The 19787-nt window shown below is 27.8% G+C and overlaps 2 protein-coding genes across 2 annotated transcripts; both read left to right on the top strand.

The window, feature by feature from the left end:
- Positions 1-492: 492 nt before the first annotated feature.
- Positions 493-2872, top strand: LOC145953199 (B3 domain-containing protein At2g24670-like). The gene is made up of 2 exons (XM_083067006.1): positions 493-1527; positions 1609-2872. The coding sequence occupies exons 1-2, from the start codon at positions 1304-1306 to the stop codon at positions 2111-2113; spliced, it is 729 nt and encodes a 242-aa protein (XP_082923132.1). The 5' UTR covers positions 493-1303; the 3' UTR covers positions 2114-2872.
- A 9689-nt stretch (positions 2873-12561) lies between these two features.
- On the top strand, positions 12562-14194 carry LOC145953221 (putative B3 domain-containing protein At2g27410). The gene is made up of 2 exons (XM_083067085.1): positions 12562-12900; positions 12982-14194. Exons 1-2 carry the CDS (start codon positions 12677-12679, stop codon positions 13487-13489), a joined length of 732 nt encoding a protein of 243 aa, XP_082923211.1. The 5' UTR covers positions 12562-12676; the 3' UTR covers positions 13490-14194.
- The last annotated feature ends 5593 nt before the right edge of the window (positions 14195-19787 follow it).

Raw genomic sequence — 19787 nt, 5'->3', positions numbered from 1 at the left:
AACCGTATAATAGCATATATAGAATTAAAAGCGAGAAGAATATTTTAATATAATTAGTTTTGAAAGATAAATCAGTCGATAAGTTAGTTTATATTGTTCTTCTAATGAGATCCCGATCAAAACCTATTAAAAAGTGTATCAAATATCTTTATCTATATCATGCATACCAATTACTCATACTTCCGCCAATTTTAAAAATTAAAAGTGTTAATTAGATAATTCATTAATTTTGAAAAATAAGATAAGATTTTTAATCATACTATTTTTAATGGTTATCCTTCCATTAATTTAATCATATAATTCACCCCATTTAATAAAAGTATTTTCTTTTTACATAAGTGGTTGGTTTGAAATAGAATTTATATATATAGACGAATTAGATAGATTTTGGTAATTGCATTTTTTTTGTTACGCTTAAATAAATATTGAAAGAAGGAATATATATATATATATATATATATATATCTATATATATATATATATATAGAAAATAAAATTATATTAATTAATTGGAAGCAGTTAGGATCCAAAACTGTAAGGAAAGGATTGAATAGACAATCTAAGTTGAAAATAAATTATAAAAAAAAATCACCATTGTAAATAAAATAGCTTGAAAAAGAAAGGAAACAATTGATTATTGAAAATAATTAGATCCACGTATTTTTTTTATAAAACAATTAGATAGATACAATTAAATTTAATATAGATAAACCAGATAGATTATGGGAAGATATATTATTTTGCCATCCTGCCTCAAATTGCAGTCCCACGACAGGGCAAATTAAATTTAAACATTGTAGGGGGAAAAAGGAAAAAAATGAAAAATGAAATCTTTTATAGTGAAATTGCATTACCTCCAATATTTAATAATCCAAAATCATAGAAAAGAAATCACAATAAAGTTATTATCATATGATCGAAAAGTATAACAAAAGATTCAATGTGAAACAAGATATAAGATATTAGGATCTTTTAAAATTAATGATATAAGTAGTTACGTCTTTTATAATTTTAATTATAGTTATTGTGAAATTTATGATTGATAGTTTTATCTTTTATAATTTTCTTGATTTTCTTGAAAGGAGATTTATCTTTGATAATTAAATTATGTTATTTTTAAAATTTTATAATCTTTTCTTATCAATATTTTTTTTTTGTATCTTTATTTTTCTTACTATTTATAACTTATTTTCTTTCACTCTCTCACACATTCTTTTACTGTAAAAGAAACCCTCTTCTTTTCACCACTATTTTTTCTTTCATTTGCCTTTTTCTACTCTTAAGCTTGATTCTTTTTAGCATCATGAGGGACTTGAAAACTTTACAAGAATTAGTGGCAAGTATTACAGATTGGGAGGCGTTTAACGAGATAACGTTCAAACCCTTTGTGCCTAAACTTTTGGACGTGGCATTATGGCAACATGCACCACAATTTTATAGTGAAGAACAATTTGCTCAAATAAATCATTTTTCCAAGCTACATCTAGGATTTGGATTGCGATCAAGGGAAAAGAATACTAGAAAAAGGTACACAATTGTAACTCAATTTATGTTGATTAAATACTATAGTAAATATATTAAATGTATGACTTTTGTTTGTTCATGTAGACCAATTAGTGAGATGTCTAAGGAAGAAGACATGCCAGAGAACCAAACATCGAGAAAGAAAATTAAGATAAAGCATCCATCACCAAAATTGTCCATAGAATTCGAGAATCGAGTCAATGAGTTAAATGGTGGTGATATTACATTTCTCATGCACAAGAAACTCTATCGTTCAGATTTGGACACGAATAAAAATCGTTTGTCAATGCCAAGAAACGAAATTAGGTGTGATTTCCTCACAGAAACTGAGATTGCAAAATTGAAGGAAAGAGAAGGCACTAGTGGAAAGGGAAAACTTGTTGGTGTGGAAGTGCATGTGTTGGACCCATGTCTTAGAGAATTCACTTTACTATTGAAGAAGTGGGATATGGAGAACACCTATACTTTAAACCTTTCAAAGCATTGGAATAATGTCGTCTCTACTAATAAGTTTGAAGAGAACCAAGAACTCTACATATGGACTTTTAGGGTGGATGAAAAATTATATTTTTTATTAAATAGGGTTTAAATGTTAGATAAATTTTCATTGATTTCTTGTTTATTCATGTGCTGTAGAAAGTGTAATGGCATAGGTTTAGTAGTTTTCATGATTTTTGTTGCTTTAAATTTGATTGTTGTATAATAGGATAATTTGATTAAATTTCAGTTGATCATAATTTCATTACTGTCATCAACGATCTATTTCAATTTCAGCCTATAGATATTCATTCGTCAATATCAAAATTTTGTTTTGCTTTATAAGGCTTTCTATTTTCTTTTTCTTTCTTTGTTTTTTTTTTGTTACATTGTTTAGTTGGTTTTTATTTTGAAAGTGATTTTATTTACATTTTTATTAGCGTCAAACATTAACCAACGAGTCCGAGAAAGGATGTGTGAAGCGATAATTGTTAAGCAAGGATAATACTTTGTTAAGAAAAAGAAAAATGAAAATTTCCAATGATTATTGTTTGTGGGTTTTTAGTTTTCTTCCCTTTACTGTAATGTTTAGGGATTGCTGAATCAATTTACATAGTCTATTATATGAGATCACACCATCTTGATTTTAATTTTTAAGAAAGATGTTCATTATTTTGTTACTTCATGTGTTAGTGGTTATATATATTCCTACAGCAGTCAAGCTCTGCATTTATATTGTCTGTTCCACAGAAGAAGATTTAGTTTATGTTCATGATATTATGATTTTTCTTTTGGCATATTGATGTCTATATATTTTTTAATACTTGTGTCATTTATGTTAATGAAGTCAGGGATGTCTTTTATTCTTCCAATGTTGGTAATGTCGTAATTATGATTGCTGCATTTTATATCTATAATAATGTGTAAACCGTCTAATTTTTTTTATAAAATTTAACTTTTAAAAGGATTTTTCAGGCCAAATTTCTTTTGGGAGAAACTTTACATCTAGTTAGGGGAAAATTGTTATATTACATAAAGTGATGATAAATTAGACAGTTTAACTAAATATTTTGGTTTTATTTCATATGCTCATATAAGATGATTTAACTAAGTCATGTGGCCTGCTTTATTGCAAGACATGTTTAGAATGATTGAACAAATATGAATTGTCCTTGTGAATAAAAAATCTCAAATAGCTTGATTAAATCTACAGAGAACATAAGCACACTGGTTTAGCAGAATATTTTCTATATTCAGCAATGAAGGAAATTTTTTGGTAAAAATAAGAAAAATTACAAAGATGGTCACAATGAGAATTGAACTTAGATCCTCGTGCTTCTAACTACCCCAACCCCTCCCCACCCAACCACTAGTCTTGTAATGACACTCGTATTTGTTTTTGTATAATATAGTCTTGTAACTTTGCATTTAATGTCAGCAGAACAATTTTCTAATATCCTTCCTGAACCAAAAGTTGAAATATTGTCCAATCGCAGTTGTTGTCTTTCTTTTTTTTCACCCGTCTTAGATCTTCTTAATACAACACTTTAAATTATTTTTCTATATATCTTCTACTATTGTTGTCGATAACGACTCATTATCGACGTTTAGATCATAGAATTATAGAGTATTACTTTTCTTTGTGTTATTTTATTTTGAATAGTTTTGACAATTTTTTTTATCTCATTTTAGTTACTATTTATATAAAAATAACTAAGTATTTTATATTAATAAATAATATCAATTAATTATGTTATAACTTTTTTTAGGTTAATGTCGCTTAAATTAAATAATATTTGGCTTGTATAGGTAAGATTGGACTGAGCAGGCCAGCTAGCCTATTTGACACCTCTAATTGCAACCAATGCTAATGTGTCTATTGTTATACGAAGATAATAGTGGTGGTAATAATGGAAGTAGAGGCGATAATGATAATGGTGATGTTAGTGATGACTATGTCGTCAATGATAGTAATAGTGATGATAGTGGTTAATATTGTTAATGATAGCATTGAACATAACCAACCACCATCGTTAGTTTTATTTTTACCATCACCATTATCGTCATGATTGTCATCATTTTTGTCATTGTCGTTATCATCATGTAAACACAACAATAGTGATAATGGTGGTAGAAGTAGAGACAATAGTAATAATGATAATGTCACTGATGACAACAATCGCAATAATAGATGATGATAATAATAATAATAAAATATTTATAATTGAGTATTAATCTTAACTAAAAATTACTTTTAATTATAATATAAAAGTTAATATAATATTTCTCATTTAAAATATCTATATATATATAAACATTATTTTTTATTTATAATAAAAGAAATATAAAAAAAAAATCCATTAAGGTAATGCACACTCAACTTTTTTAAAAAGTATCCAAAGAATATTTTTTCAAAATATTGTTATCTAAATTGAGAAGAGTATTTTATTTGTACCCGTATAATATAGTTTGAAACAAAATTTACCTAATAAATATATGATATATCAAATTTAATCCAAGTACAGTATCTCGTTTAAATAAACTGAATTAAATAGACAAATTATGATCAAATATACTCAAATAATATAAAAATAACTTTAAAAAATAATATTTTTATAATACATTAATAATATTATAACTATATAAGAAAGTACAAACATAGTATACATACGTATAAATATCATATTATAATAACAAAATAATAGTATAATAATAATGAAATAATAATAATGTATATAATATTTTATAAATTATAATGAATAAATGTGTTTACTTTTAATTTTAGAAAATGTTATTTTTCAAAATATTTTCAGGAGAAGTCTAAAATTAAAAATAAAAAAATGTCATTTTCACTATTTTCTGCACTTTTGAAAAAAATAGTTGCATGTAATGGTAATTTTTTTATAATTGTAATTCAATCGATTTATCTTATATTTTCATTTACGTTCTGGAAAATTTTCTTTAGCACTTGCATATGTGTTATATATTAATATTAACATTATAAAATTTATTAAGTATAATTATTTTATAGAAATTTAATTACATATATTATTTATATTATTTTAATTAAATTTTATTTATTAAATATAATTAATATTTAACATGATTAAGTGTTGGTTGCTATATTTTAAGATAAGTAGTATCAATTATATATATATAATATAATATTTCATTTTGATATATAATTACTATTTGTTAGATAATGAATTGTTTATTAGAAACAAAAAATATAAGGAACATTTACACGTTTTCTTACTGAAATCTGCCTATTGTAGGAGGAGAGTATTCAAATAAAAATAAATATAAAATAGAGTGACAATAGTAAAATATTTAAAATAATAAAATATTATTCTAATTCATATATATAAAGAGGGAATAATTTTGATTGTATCCTCTAGCTTTTAAGTAAGGGAAACGTTTTCAAACAATATATTTTATATCGTACTTATTCAAAATAATTATATATATGATATATATTATGTCAGACTTTGAATCATATCATGTTATCACAAAGTGTACATTCTTTCACGATCATCACATGTTCACATCCTAGCTAAATCTTAACTTAAACTTCTTATCAAATGAATCTAAAAAAAATCCTTATATATCAAGGTACCAATGATGTAACATCATTAAACTCATGTATGACTCACAATCTTATTAATAGCACATTCACATACTACAACTAATTATTAACATCATTTACCTCATGTATGACTCACAATCTTGTTAATAGCACATCCACATACTACAATTAATTATTAATATTAATTAGTACACTATTACACATTAAAAATACATCAAAATAAGAAAGAAAAAACATCATAAAATATAATTTTTTTAAAAGTTGGTCAACTAGTCGACCTAAAATGAATCGATTTAACTTGATCGTATATTTGTGGATTTTAAGTCAGATCATATCATAATTTTTTGTTTAAATTTTCAAATTATGAATGTCTCATTTTTTGTGGTTCACGCTCCTGCCAAAAAAACGCACTGCCAATACATATACATTTCATACAAGAGAAGTGCATTATTTCAAGAAAAAATAATTGAAATTTGGAGTGTCATGGAACTTGAAACCTGCTACTAGGTCTATTTGGAAAGGAAAGACCGCTGATCGAATATATTTCTTTTACTTTACTTAAATAACTTATATACATATCTTTAAAATTATATATATATATATATATATATATATATATATATATATATATAATAATTCATGCGATTATTTACTGATTTGGTGTTTTGATTAATTTTTTATAGCAAAAATTTTACACATTATTTCTCCATACAAAACATAAATAAAAGTAATTTTAGATAAGATATTACTTAAAATCGATTAAATGTAATTATTTAACACTTATATGATCACTAAAGCAACATGTTTTATTGTTATATAATAGTCTTGTAACACTCAAGATTGTGAAGGGAGTTTCATGAGCTTGTTCTTGAAATAGTGAACTTAAAGTAAAAGAAGTTAACTCTTTGCTCTTTATTCCTAAAAACCATCTTCTTCTTCCCTTTCTTCGTATAGTTTGTGACACCCTTTATCCCGCATACCATAACACATAATAATAAAATTTGAATAACATAACATTTCATAATTAAAATATCAAACGTGTTCAGATAGAGAGTACTACATCCATAACTTAGCAAAATCAATGGAAATTACAAAGAAATAAAACTAAAGTTTCCAAAATAATTTAATAAAAACATCTTAATCTAATCCTATCTACGCCCAATGTCACATGTCTTTTTAGAGCAAATCCCAATATAGAAGCCTAAGCTTCATCACCAACATCTTCAGCCTCATGCTGATAATAACCTGTAAGATAGTCAAGGAAAATAACACAAGAAAAGGGAGTGAGAAACATCTCACTTTGGCTCACAATGTAGGAATATACATCGGATAGTCAAACACAAACAAAACATATATAACACAGATAAATTAATAATAATATCACATCTCACTTATTCAAGACATAAAAATATTAATTTATCATATAACATTAAAATGCACATGGATGGACACGGACTACATTTTATCATGCATGTGGCACTAGTAACATATCACATGGCATATTGTCACTAGCAAATACACGAAGAGTAGTCTAGGAGTACATACTGGGTCACACCCTCTACGCACTCTCACTAGAAAGACATACTATCAGAGTCTCGTCGGGATAGTTAAGCCGCGCAAGATACATCCCATGCACACAATGGGCGAGACTGAGACTTACAAACAAAGCTATCCCCAAGGACTAATCCCCAAAGTTGTCCTTCTCTGGCGGTGTATTCCATATCATACCCTTAAAAACATTTATGCACATGATGCATGTTAATCAAGACTTTATGCATCCTCATATCACATTTTCATTTCTCATTCTCATATCACATAGTCATCATCACATCTCATCATCACATTTCATCACCACATTTCATCATCATATTTCATCATCATATCTCATCATTATATTCACATTTCATTGTCATATCACATTATCACATGTCATTCACAATTTTCACAGAGCACTTTAATCCATATTAAAACTCGTCTATTTTCAAAATTAAACACATATTTACACTCCATAAACATCAAGGAACACAACAGAAAATTCAGGAGATAAAACAGAAAACATTTAAAATTTGTCTGTTTCTCATAGGATTTTCACAGGAACCCACAGAGCACTCTAATTCATATCAAAACTTGTTTATTTTCAAAACTAAACACATATTCATTCATCTCATTCAACAAGGAACACAATAGAGCAATCAGAAAGCAAAACAGAAAACGTTTACATTTTGTCTGTTACAATTACAAATTTATTCCCTTAGGGTTCCCCATAGGAACCAATAGAGATCTCAAAATTATACATTTATATTTAAATAACATTTAAAAATTTGCCTACTTCTCATAAGGTTTCCCGTAGGAACCCACAAAAATCTCAAATCATATATACAATTACAATTTTAAAACTAGAATTAATTATTCATTCAAGCAATTCATACAATTAATTACACACAAGAGGAACAATAGATGAAACAGATACAATTGGGGAAAACCCCTCATACATAAGCATACAACAAACATAGGATTGGAGGTCAATCCCACTACCCAACATATATATATCCCCACACCCATAGCAAGGTTTCTCACTCCCCTTTTACCTCAATAAGCAGGAGCTGAAACCAAAACAAGACCTTGCTAATCTCCTCCTCTGAGTTCCCCCTTGGTCTTCAGAGAGCATAGAAGAAAAGAGGTCAAAAGTGAAAAAATGCATTTTTGGAGTGCCAGAACATTCTATTTATAGGCATCATATGTGGCCAAAACAGCCCGTTTCGAATCCGGAACGGCCCGTTCTGGACTCATTCATCCTACGCAAATTTTATATCCAGAACAGCCCGTTCTGGGATTACACTTAACCCACAACGTTGACTTCTGGAACGGCCCGTTCTGGGTTTACATATTACTCATAAAATCGTGTGTTGGAACGGCCCGTTCCAACCTAGTCTTTTTAGGCCATTTTAGTAGTCTGGAACGACCCGTTCCAGTTTGAAAACGGCCCGTTCTAGGTTACTAAAAATCAAAATATTACAAAAATAATTTTCATAAATATTCATTATCAAAAATACTAATAATTATTAAAAATCTTTAAAACATTCTATAAAACCCATTAAAATAACTATAAGAACATAATCTCCACAAATATAAAATAAATAATAATTAACTATTTACCAATAGAAAATTTGGGATGTTACATAGTTGGTGAGTAATTGTGAGACTCCTTCCTCAAGCTATGTTGTGGAATCAAGCTTGGATCCATGCAGAACTTCTTCCTATCATCATTTTGACTGATTTTGTTTCTTCAAGAGGTAAGGGAAGTTAAAACTCAAATTGTTGTTACATTTTGAATTGCATGTGGTTGGATCATCATGAAAGATGTGATTCGTGGCTGAGATAGTTGAGTTTACATAGATTGCATGTTCAATTAGTGTTGTGGATGTTCTTGAATGAGTTGGGCAAAAATGGATGATCTTATACCCTAATGGTTGTGTGTGGTATTTTATGAAATTTTTTATTGCATGTATGAATTTGGTGATGAAAATGAGTTGTAAATGGTGTTTAGGAAGAAAAATTGTGAACTACAAGTAAGAAAAGAAGAAGAAACCATGAATATGCAAAAAGAACTTTGCACTCAGCATTGGAGCACTGATTTTGATGTTAGAGTGCTAATTTTGACGTTGGAGCGCTAAAAATAGCCCAAATAAAAAGTTCGAATAGAGATCCAGCATTGTAGCGGCAGTTGAGTGCTATAGTGATGGGGAAAAACTGGGCTGACAAAACTCTTAATGCTGAAGCATCAGATTAAGCACTACAACAGCTAGCGAGATAAATGATTGAATTTGGTCTTGATATCTTCATGAAAGTTGTATCCTTATATGTTATCTTTCTAGTGGCTTGGTAATCACCTAAAAAGGAGGTCCATAACCCCAGTTATGACCTTTTTAGTGAGTAAAGGTCAAGATGTCAACAATTAGGAAAATTGTTGCAATTTTTGTGATTTTTAGTGTAGTATATGATGGAGTTAGAACTTTAAGTCTTCATAAGAGTTGTAAATAACCTTATTAGATTTCATATGAGATATAGATGAGTATGATTAGATTTGTGCAACTCAAATTGTGTTGTGTTATGTGGAAGTTGTTGTATGCTAGTTGATAATTACATGTTGAAAATAATATGTGTTAACTCTCTTATAGCATATGTTAATATATGATGTTTTAAGCTATTAAATATTGAGATTAATATATATATTGTAAGTGGTACTAGTGGTTGGAAGTTGTGCTTCAAGTTATTTAGTTGTTAAGTTGTTTAGTTATTTCAAGTTGTAAAGTTGTATGTTGTATAAAGTGGTAAAGTTGTGGACATGTGGTTGAGATACATGTCTAAGTTGAAATACATAGATGCTAGAGGTAAATTAAATTGTATTTTTTAAGATTAGGATGTTGTTTCTATTAAATTATTTTGTAAACCTTAGCCTTATTTCTTTTGTAATTTCTGCTAATTATGTTATTTGTTTAAGTCATGGATGTGGTGCTCTCTATCTGAACACGTTTGGTATTTCAATTATGAAAGATTGTGTTATTCAAATTTTATTATTTATGTGTTATGGTATGCGGGGTAGAGGGTGTCACAAGGTCTATGTGATTTTGGTATGGAAATATTCAAACCATATCTTAGTGGAATGACTAACCAAGTAAAGTATGAAGTCGATGGCTAAAATTCCTAACCTAGTATTGGAGGGTTGTAGTACTTGGAGAATAGTTGATGAGTTAATTCCATAGGTGGCTTAGTGAAGCTAACTAATGTCGTGATAGACTCATACCCAAACTATTATACCTTAATATAACACCATACTTTCTAATTTAAGTGGCAAGGCTTGAAAAATTAAACTAAGTTTTCAATACTTGGCCCTCTTATGAGGCCTAACATTGTCCTATACTTGACCTGGCTCATATAGGTCTATGGTTGTCATTGGGTAGGGACACATTACTTAAACTAATCACCTCAGTTGTTGATCTCCTTAATTGACATGCGTGACGACACATCAGTTGTTAATATATGCATGTTGAGATGTTGATTATGAATAAGTTGATAATTATTGAACATGTTCTAAGCTATAAGTTGTACTATTGTCGATCTATGCTTTTATTGTTTTAGTTGTATTGTTGTATGTTATTTTTTTTTGTAAGTTTACCCTTCTTTTCCTTGTGGTTGGGTTATAACCATACTTGGTATACTAGCAGAGCAGGATTAGGTGTACAACTAGTGAGATGGTAATTGTTTGGTATGACCCTTCTAGTAAAATCGTATTTTGGAACCCTCGACCAACTGTAAAGAGGACATTTGATAGTTTTCTAGTTGTGATGTATATAATATATGTACTAGATTTTATATGTTATGTATATTTCATACATTTTACTTTATGCATATTTTTGTTTCAGCTTAACGTCAATTTTCCGGTAGTAAATGCGATGACTTGCCGAAGCGTTACAAGTTTTAAATAGTTCATATAATATGTTTTCAATTTTAAATTATATATAACTTTATACAGTTCAACCAATTTATAATTTGGTTGTTCTTTCATTATCATATTGACAATAATTTTTTTATTTTTGTTTTTTTTAAGATGTGATATGAATTTTATCAAAATTTACAAGAATGAAATATATATATATGACATGAATATTTTTTTAAAATATTTATTAGGGATCGAGTCATGAAATTCAATTAATGATTCATCAATTTGACTCTTGACTCAAAAATCTAATATTTTCATCAATTTGATAATTGGTCTGATTTTTAAAATATTAGACAAAATAGTCAATAAAATTTATATAATATTAATAGTAAGTATAGATATATATAATATTTTTCAAAAAATTAATTAGTTTTTATAGTTCTTCTAACGAGATCCAAATCAAAACTAATTAAAAAAGTGTATCAAATATCTTTATCTATCATGTGTTTCAATTATTCATTCTTCTGCCAATTTCAAAAACTAAAAGTATTAATTAGAAAATTCATTAATTTTAAAAAATAAGATAAAATGGATGTTATCCTTCTATTAATTTAATCATATAATTCATCCAATTTAATAGAAGTATTTTCTTTTTAAATAAGTGGCAGGTTTGAAATAGAATTTATATTGATGAATTAGATAGATTTTGACAATTGCATTTTTTTAAAATATAAATATTGAATGAATGAAAGAAGGAAAATATATATATGTGGAACTCAAAGGCTCCAGGGAATTAAGACCAAAAACTATAGAAACTAAATTTATATTACATAGTTGGAAGCTCCCAGGAATTAGGACCCAAAACTATAAGGAAAGGATTGAATGGAAAATCTAAGTTGAAAGTAAATTAAAAAACAAAATCACCCTTTTAAATACAACTTAAAAATAAAATACCTTAAAAGAAAGGAAACAATTGACGATTGAAAATAATTAGATGCTAGATTTTTTTATAAAACAATTAGATACATCAAATTAAATTTTAAATAAATGAACCGGATAGATTGTGGGAAGATATATTATTTCGCCGTCCTGCCTCAAATTGTAGTCCCACGACAGGGCAAATTAAATTTAAACATCGTAAGGGAGGAAAAAAGGAAAAAAAATGAAAAATGAAATCTTTTATAGTGAAATTGCATTCCCTCCAATACTTAATAATCCAAAATCATAGAAAAGAAATCACAATAAAGTTATTATTATATGATCGAAAAACAAAAGATTCAATGTGAAACAAGATATAAGATATAAGGATCTTTTAAAATTAATGATATCATTTGAAGTAGTTATATCTTTTATAATTTTAATTATAGTTATTGTGAAATTTATGATTGATAGTTTTATCTTTTATAATTTTCTTGATTTTCTTGAAAGGAGATTTATCTTTGATAATTAAATTATGTTATTTTTAAAATTTGATAATCTTTTCTTATCAATATTTTTTTTGTATCTTTATTTTTCTTACTATTTATAACTTATTTTCTTTCACTGTCTCACACATTCTTTTACCGTAAAAGAAACACTCTTCTTCTCACCACTATTTTTTTTCTTTTATTCGTCTTTTTCGACACTTAAGCTTGATTCTTTTTAGCATCATGAGGGATTTGAAAACTTTACAGGAATTAGTGGCAAGTATTACAGATTGGGAGACGTTTGACAAGATGACATTCAAACCCTTTGTGCCTAAACTTTTGGACGCGACAATATGGCAACATGCACCACAATTTTATAGTGAAGAACAATTTGCTCAAATAAATCAATTTTCCAAGTTACATCTAGGATTCGAATTGAAGTCAAAGAGAAAAGATAGTAGAAAAAGGTACACAGTTGCAACTCAATTTATGTTTATTAAATACTATAGTAAATATATTAAATGTATGACTCTTGTTTGTTCATGTAGACCAATTAGTGAGATGCCTAAGGAAGAAGACATGCCAGAGAACCAAACATCAAGAAAGAAAATCAAGATAAAGCATCCATCACCAAAATTGCCTATAGAATTCGAGAATCGAGTCAATGAGTTAAATGGTGGTGATATTACATTTCTCATGCAAAAGAAACTCTATCGTTCAGATTTGGACACGAATAAAAATCGTTTGTCAATGCCAAGAAACGAAATTAGGTGTGATTTCCTCACAGAAACTGAGATTGCAAAATTGAAGGAAAGAGAAGGCACTAGTGGAAAGGGAAAACTTGTTGGTGTGGAAGTGCATGTGTTGGACCCATGTCTTAGAGAATTCACTTTACTATTGAAGAAGTGGGATATGGAGAACACCTGTACTTTAAACCTTTCAAAGCATTGGAATAATGTCGTTTCTACTAATAAGTTTGAAGAGAACCAAGAACTCTACATATGGTCTTTTAGGGTGGAAGAAAATAAGCTATATTTTTTATTAAACAAGGTTTAAATGTTAGATAAATTTTCATTGATTTCTTGTTTATTCATTTGCGGTAGGAGTGTAATGACATAGTTTAGTAATTTCCATGATTTTTGTTACTTTAAATTTCATTGTTGTATAATAGGATAATTTGATTAAATTTCAGTTGATCATAATTTCATTATTGTCAACAACGATCTATTTCGATTTCATTCATTCGTCAATATCAAAATTTTGTTTTCCTTTATAAGGCTTTCTATTTTCTTTTTCTTTCTTTGTTTTTTTTGTTACATTGTTTAATTGGTTTTTATTTTGAAAGTGGTTTTTTTTTTAGGGAATTTTGAAAGTGGTTTTATTTACATTTTTATTAGCGTCAAACATTAACCAACGAGTCCGAGAAAGGCATGTGTGAAGGATAATTGTTAAGCAAGGATAATACTTTGTTAAGAAAAAGAAAAATGAAAATTTGCAATGATTATTGTTTGTGGGTTTTTAGTTTTCTTCTTTTTACTGTAATGTTTAGGGATTGCTGAATCAATTTACAAAATCTATTATATGAGATCACACCATCTATGTTCTTTATTTTGTTACTTAGTTGTGGCCAGGTATAGCATGTGTCAGTGGTTATACCCAAAAATTAATGATCCTTGTTTAGTTATGTGACTCACCTCCTTCGAGTTGAACCATGTAACAAAACCTTCTTGCAGCAGTAAAGCTCTGCATTTATAATGTATGTTCCCCATAACAAGAAGATTTAGTTCATGTTCTTGATATTATGATTATTTTTTGGCATCTTTGGTGTCTATATATTTTTTAATACTTGTGTCATTTATGTTAATGATGCAATATCTTTTATTCTTCCAATCTTGGTAAAGTCTTAATTGCTCTATTTTATATCTATAATAATGTGAAAAACATCTAATGTTTTATACAATTTTACTTGTAGAAAGATTTTTCTGGCCAAATTTCTTTGGGAGAAACCTTACATGTAGTTAGGGAAAAATTATGTTATTATATTACATAAAGCGATAAGAAATTCATCAGAAGCTTTAGCTTTTCCTTCTTTCCATCAAGGTTCACCAATGGCAACAATCATATTTTGACTTTCTATCTCTGACATTTCGTCTTTGCAATTGCTACTGTCTTAGTTTCATTGTTATGGGATCGATGACTGCTAGAGATAGAGTACAATACTTGTGTACAATACATGATATGAGACATAAAACAATACATGAGGTTTTAGCTATCAAGCTTTTGGAAATATTATTGAACCAAAAAAGTCACAGTTGTTGTCTTTTTTTTTTTCATCCCTCTCAGATCTTCTTAATATTATACAACACTTTAAATTCTTTTGCCATATGTATCTTCTACTATTGTTGCATGTGATAGTTACATTAGTATGATTTCCAGGCTAGTTAAATATATACTTAGATATTCACATTGAGACATTTTGTGAGAAATGAGAAATATAAATCAAAGTCATGTAACCACACATGATAAAAAAAAATAAGGTGTGCCATATATCTTTGCTGTTCTCCTGTCTTGTGGTATCTTGGCTTGATCATTTGTTCTTTTTAAAAAGCATATATAATGGTGCAAGGCTGACAAGTCCATTAAATATGTTTTTAATATGTAAATTTATTTTTAATTTCTTAAATTTTTATTTTACTTTTTAGTTCTTGTAATTTGAAAAAAAAAAATCTGTTTATTCGTTCTAATTTAAATACTATCGTACTAAATTCATCTACTTGTATTTTTATTAATAAAATACCACATCAGTCAGTAAATTATGTAAATATTATATAATTATCTCAATCTATTATATTGTTTTTTAAATTAATGTTGGCTTTAGGAATTATAACAAGATATTTTGAAATTACACTACTAAAAAATTAATTTTAAATTTAAGAGATAAAAAAGAATTATCTTAAATTTAAAGGACTAAAAATATATTTAAACTTTAAATAAGTTATTTTTTACTCTTATGGTATAGTTTTTGAAATTTTTTACCTAAGTGTGACTGTATTGAAACTATTTATATTTTTTTGTTATTTTACACGATGTCGTTATGTGTCTAGTGACTCAAGTAACAGGTATAATTTATTTAATTTAAAGTTGGTGGAGTTATCTTGGGATCAATACAATTAATAGCAACTTCGTCAATGTCGTTGTTGGTTATATTGACTAGCCATTCAATGTCACGTGTTGGTCTAAAATAAATTTTTTTATTTTTTTTTCTCCTGGATCGTTATGATTCATATCATCTCCAATTTTTCTTTTTTTTAATTGAGTTGTTATGACCCATATTATCTCCATTTTTTTATTATTTTTTATTAGGTTACTATGGCCCATGTCATCTTTATTAAAAATAAAATAAAAATTGAGATTAAGTAATAAAAGCACGTTTGTCCAATTGGTACTATTAGTCCTCCAACTTGAAGGTTTTGAGTTTAAATCTTAGGTTTAATAAAAATATTTTTTTATAATAAAAAACGGTATAATAGTCTATCGAATGTAAAGGAGATGAAGATGGTAACTAAAATGGTCCCCTTTATACATTATATTTTATTAGCATAATCCATTTGGTAAAAATATTTTTTATAATAATAAAAATGTATAATGGTCTACTAAATATGGAAGTGATAAAGGTGATTAATAAAAGGGTCCCCTTTGTATATTATCATAAATAAAGTAATTAAAAGTATATATATTTCTACTATGAGTTATATCGACACAAGCCTAGGCACATAAAACATAAATAAAAAAACAAAAAAGAAATTAAAATATAGTTACTTTGACCCATAACGTCACTTATTCTATTAAAAATAAAATAAAAATTGAGATCAAGTAATAATAATATGTTGGTCCAACTAGTATTGAAACTAGCCTTCGAGCATGAAGGTCTTAAGTTTAAGTCTTAGATTTGATAAAAATATTATTTTTATAATAATAAAAAGGTATAATGGTTTACTTAATATGGGAGAGATCAAAGTGGTCATTAAAAAGATACACTTTATATATTAGCATAAATAAATTATAAATACGGTTGTAGACCATGGCACCATAGGCCTTGGTCCCATAAAACATTAAAAAAAAACTAAAATATAGTTGCTATGGACCATAATGACACTTGCTTTAATGGTCCTATTCTTATAGAAGAGTCTCACATGACTCAAAACTTAAAAAAAAAAATATATAGATGATATAGGCCACAACAATCCAATAAAAATAAAATAAAATATGGGATCGTTACAACCCATAATGATCCGTTGAAAAGTTAATTAAAAAAATGGAGTTGTTATGAGTTATAGCAATCCCTTAAAAAAAATAAAATAATAATAATAATAGATAATAGGATTGCTATGAATTGTAACAAAAAAAATTTAGTTACTTTTATGTCTTTATAACCTATAGCGACTTATAATAGGTTATTATTGTCTATATCAACTTTTTCTCCATGACTCTCATGACTAAAAAGAAAATTATATGTCACATGGATTGCTATGACCTCTAACAAAACTATTAAAACAATTCAAAAGTGTAAATAGTTTCAAAAATAGCTCTATTTAGATAAATACTTTCAAGAACTACACCACAAGAGTAAAAAAAAACTCTTTAAATAAACAAGTACGTTATAGGTGTCCGTGTGTGTAAAGAACATCCTAAGTTCTCAGTCTTTTACTTATATATTAAATTAGATCTATTATTTTAGTATTTTTTATGTATGAGAATCAAAAATATTGTTGAGAAAATTTACGATACTCATACACCCTACTCAGTTAATTAAGCTAGACTTTCTTCATAAATTATTATTTTAGTATGTATAATACACCTGATATATTTTTATTTTATATAATTAACATTTTATAATAAATAATATTTTGGATATATATTTTTATGTCAAAATTCTATATAAGTTAGTATTTTATTATATAATACTTGTATTTTATTATATAATACTTGTATTTTATTACATGCAATGCGCAAGATAAATTTTTATTTTTTATATTTCTAAACATGATATCGTTTTATTGACAAAGAAAATATAAAGAAGATTATTATCAGTAATTTATTTTAAATTAATACTAAAAAATGAAAATAATATATATATTTTTTACTTAAATATATTTTTATTTCTTATAAAATAAATAAATTTTGAATTTGGACATTTTAAAATTTTTTCTTTGTTTTCCATCTTAGTAAAATTTGAAACTACTTTTTAAGCCCATACTATTATGTGATTATTTTTTAACTATTTGTGTGTTTATAAAATTGTTATCATAAGTTTTATCCATAACTATTAATGATTTTATGTTGATCTGTGACACCTCTAAATTTTTTTATATCTCCTTAAAAAATGTTTTTTTATTTATCTTAAAATGATCTTCAAAACATAAAATATTAACTATAGATTTTAGACGAGTGCAAATAAAATAAATAAAATTTCAAGGATCAAAATTAAAATTTATTTATTTTACAAGAAAAAAATATTTAAAAACTTTAGAAGCATGAAAAATAAAGAAAAAATTTAAAGAATAAAATTAAAAATCATTTATTTTACAATAATTAAAAATATATTTAAACTTACATATTTTTTTATTAATAGTTGAGAATGATATATTATTAAGAATTAGAGGTTATAAAAAGATCTAAAACAAAGTTAAAAATACTCTTATCAAAGAATTAAACCTAAAAACATAATAATTCGATATAATTTAAAGTATAGACTATATAGGTATAATAGATCCTTAACTACATCAACTAGTCGTTATGGTATCGTCATTGAAATATTGAAAGTGTCGAGTCTCAATGGACGTTAAAATTATATCATAACCACCATATTCGAATATATTCAAAACTATAGTATTTTAGTTTCTATATTTACTGATTAAAAATTGTTATATATTATTATAATTTATAATTAAATTGTGATGCCGTGAGTCTCCCTCCTTTTCTTTTTACCTTCATTCTCTCAATCTTCCTAAACACTCTTTTCTTATTTTCTCAAGACTGAGCATCTGGTAGAGGAAGGAAGCTTGGCTCCGAGATCAAAATTCTCATTTTTCTCCATTCCCCTCCTTCAACATTCTTCTCATCTTCCCGGAACTTCAAAATATGAGGTTAGGGAAATTTACTTTTAGTTTGTGTGGATTGAATTCGTGTTGTTTGAGGTGTTGGTGGTGTGTGTGTAATGATTTGAGCTGTTGAAGGGGGAAGTTGGGTTTTTGGTGTTGTTTTGGAAATGATGAGAATTGAGACTAAGATGATGGTTGCATGTTGATGTTTTAAGATGTTTTAGTTGCTTTACATTGTTGTAAAGGCTTGGGAAGTGGGTAGGCTGGTTTTTAAACTCGCGTCGGGCGTGCCTTCATGGCTCTGGCCGAGCATTCAATAGAGACCTAAGTATCACGATCATGCTGGGTGTGAAGTTGGTCGCCCTAGGCGTGAAGTGAGATTGGGGTCTTTGGTTGAATGGCACCAGATGTAGAGAGGGCAGCATCGGGCCTAATATTAGAGAAAGGAATATGGGAACCTCTATTACTATGGCATCGGGCATGGCATTTACCACGTCGGGCGTAATTCTTTAGAGGAGTCTATGTTAGGCCTTAGTGTTAGGCGAGACACCCTACGCTAGGCGTGAGAGGGCCCTGGTGCCCTCGTAGTTAATTCGCCAGGTGTGGAACTTATCACATTGGGCAAAATTAAAGTTGGAGGTCTCTACCAGACCCACGTCGGGCATGGCATCTCCCACGGTGGGCGAGATCCCCTTGGGGAGTCTTTGCTAGATTGGCGTTGGGCGTGAGTTAACCCACGTTGGGCGCGAGAGAGCTTTAGAACTCTCTATTTGAACTTAGCGTCGGGCAAAATAGGAGTTTCGCCAGGCGTGCCTCTGTTGCTATGAAGGGTTAATAATGGATCTTCTAATGTTGATGTTGAGTTATATAGTTGTTAGTTGAAGTTGTTTATATGTTGTTTAATGTTGATGATGTTTTATTGTTGTGTTGCAAGGGTGATGTGTTGAATGACTAAGATGTATGTCATTTATGTTGTAAAGTTGTTTAAAAGTTGTTAAGTTTTATGTTGTTTATGTTGTAAAGTTGATTAAAGTTGTTCAACTAATTAAATGTTGCTAAAGTTGTTTATTAAAGTTGATACCATGATGACTATAGTTGTAAAGTTGTTAAGTTGAGGACATATGGTTGATGATATGTGTCCTAAATTGTGATACATATTACTAAGGCGAAAGTTGAAAGTTGTTTTAAAGTTGAATCCCTTAGTACTATGTGGATAACATGGAAGTAGTTGATCCATGTTATGGTTGAATGAC

The sequence above is a fragment of the Cajanus cajan genome, chromosome 11 (assembly GCF_000230855.2).
Source record: "Cajanus cajan strain Asha chromosome 11, NIPB_CcT2T_4, whole genome shotgun sequence".
NCBI lineage: Eukaryota > Viridiplantae > Streptophyta > Magnoliopsida > Fabales > Fabaceae > Cajanus > Cajanus cajan.
Note: the sequence above shows the minus strand (reverse complement) of the source record. Positions and strands in the feature narration are given on the sequence as shown.

What these genes read in the sequence shown, in the direction of transcription:
- LOC145953199 (XM_083067006.1), top strand. Translation starts at nt 1,304, where the DNA reads ATGAGGGACTTGAAAACTTTACAAGAATTAGTGGCAAGTATTACAGAT. An exon ending in GAAAAGAATACTAGAAAAAG is followed by an intron (nt 1,528 to 1,608) that starts GTACACAATTGT and finishes TTGTTCATGTAG; the next exon opens with ACCAATTAGTGAGATGTCTA.
- LOC145953221 (XM_083067085.1), top strand. Translation starts at nt 12,677, where the DNA reads ATGAGGGATTTGAAAACTTTACAGGAATTAGTGGCAAGTATTACAGAT. An exon ending in AGAAAAGATAGTAGAAAAAG is followed by an intron (nt 12,901 to 12,981) that starts GTACACAGTTGC and finishes TTGTTCATGTAG; the next exon opens with ACCAATTAGTGAGATGCCTA.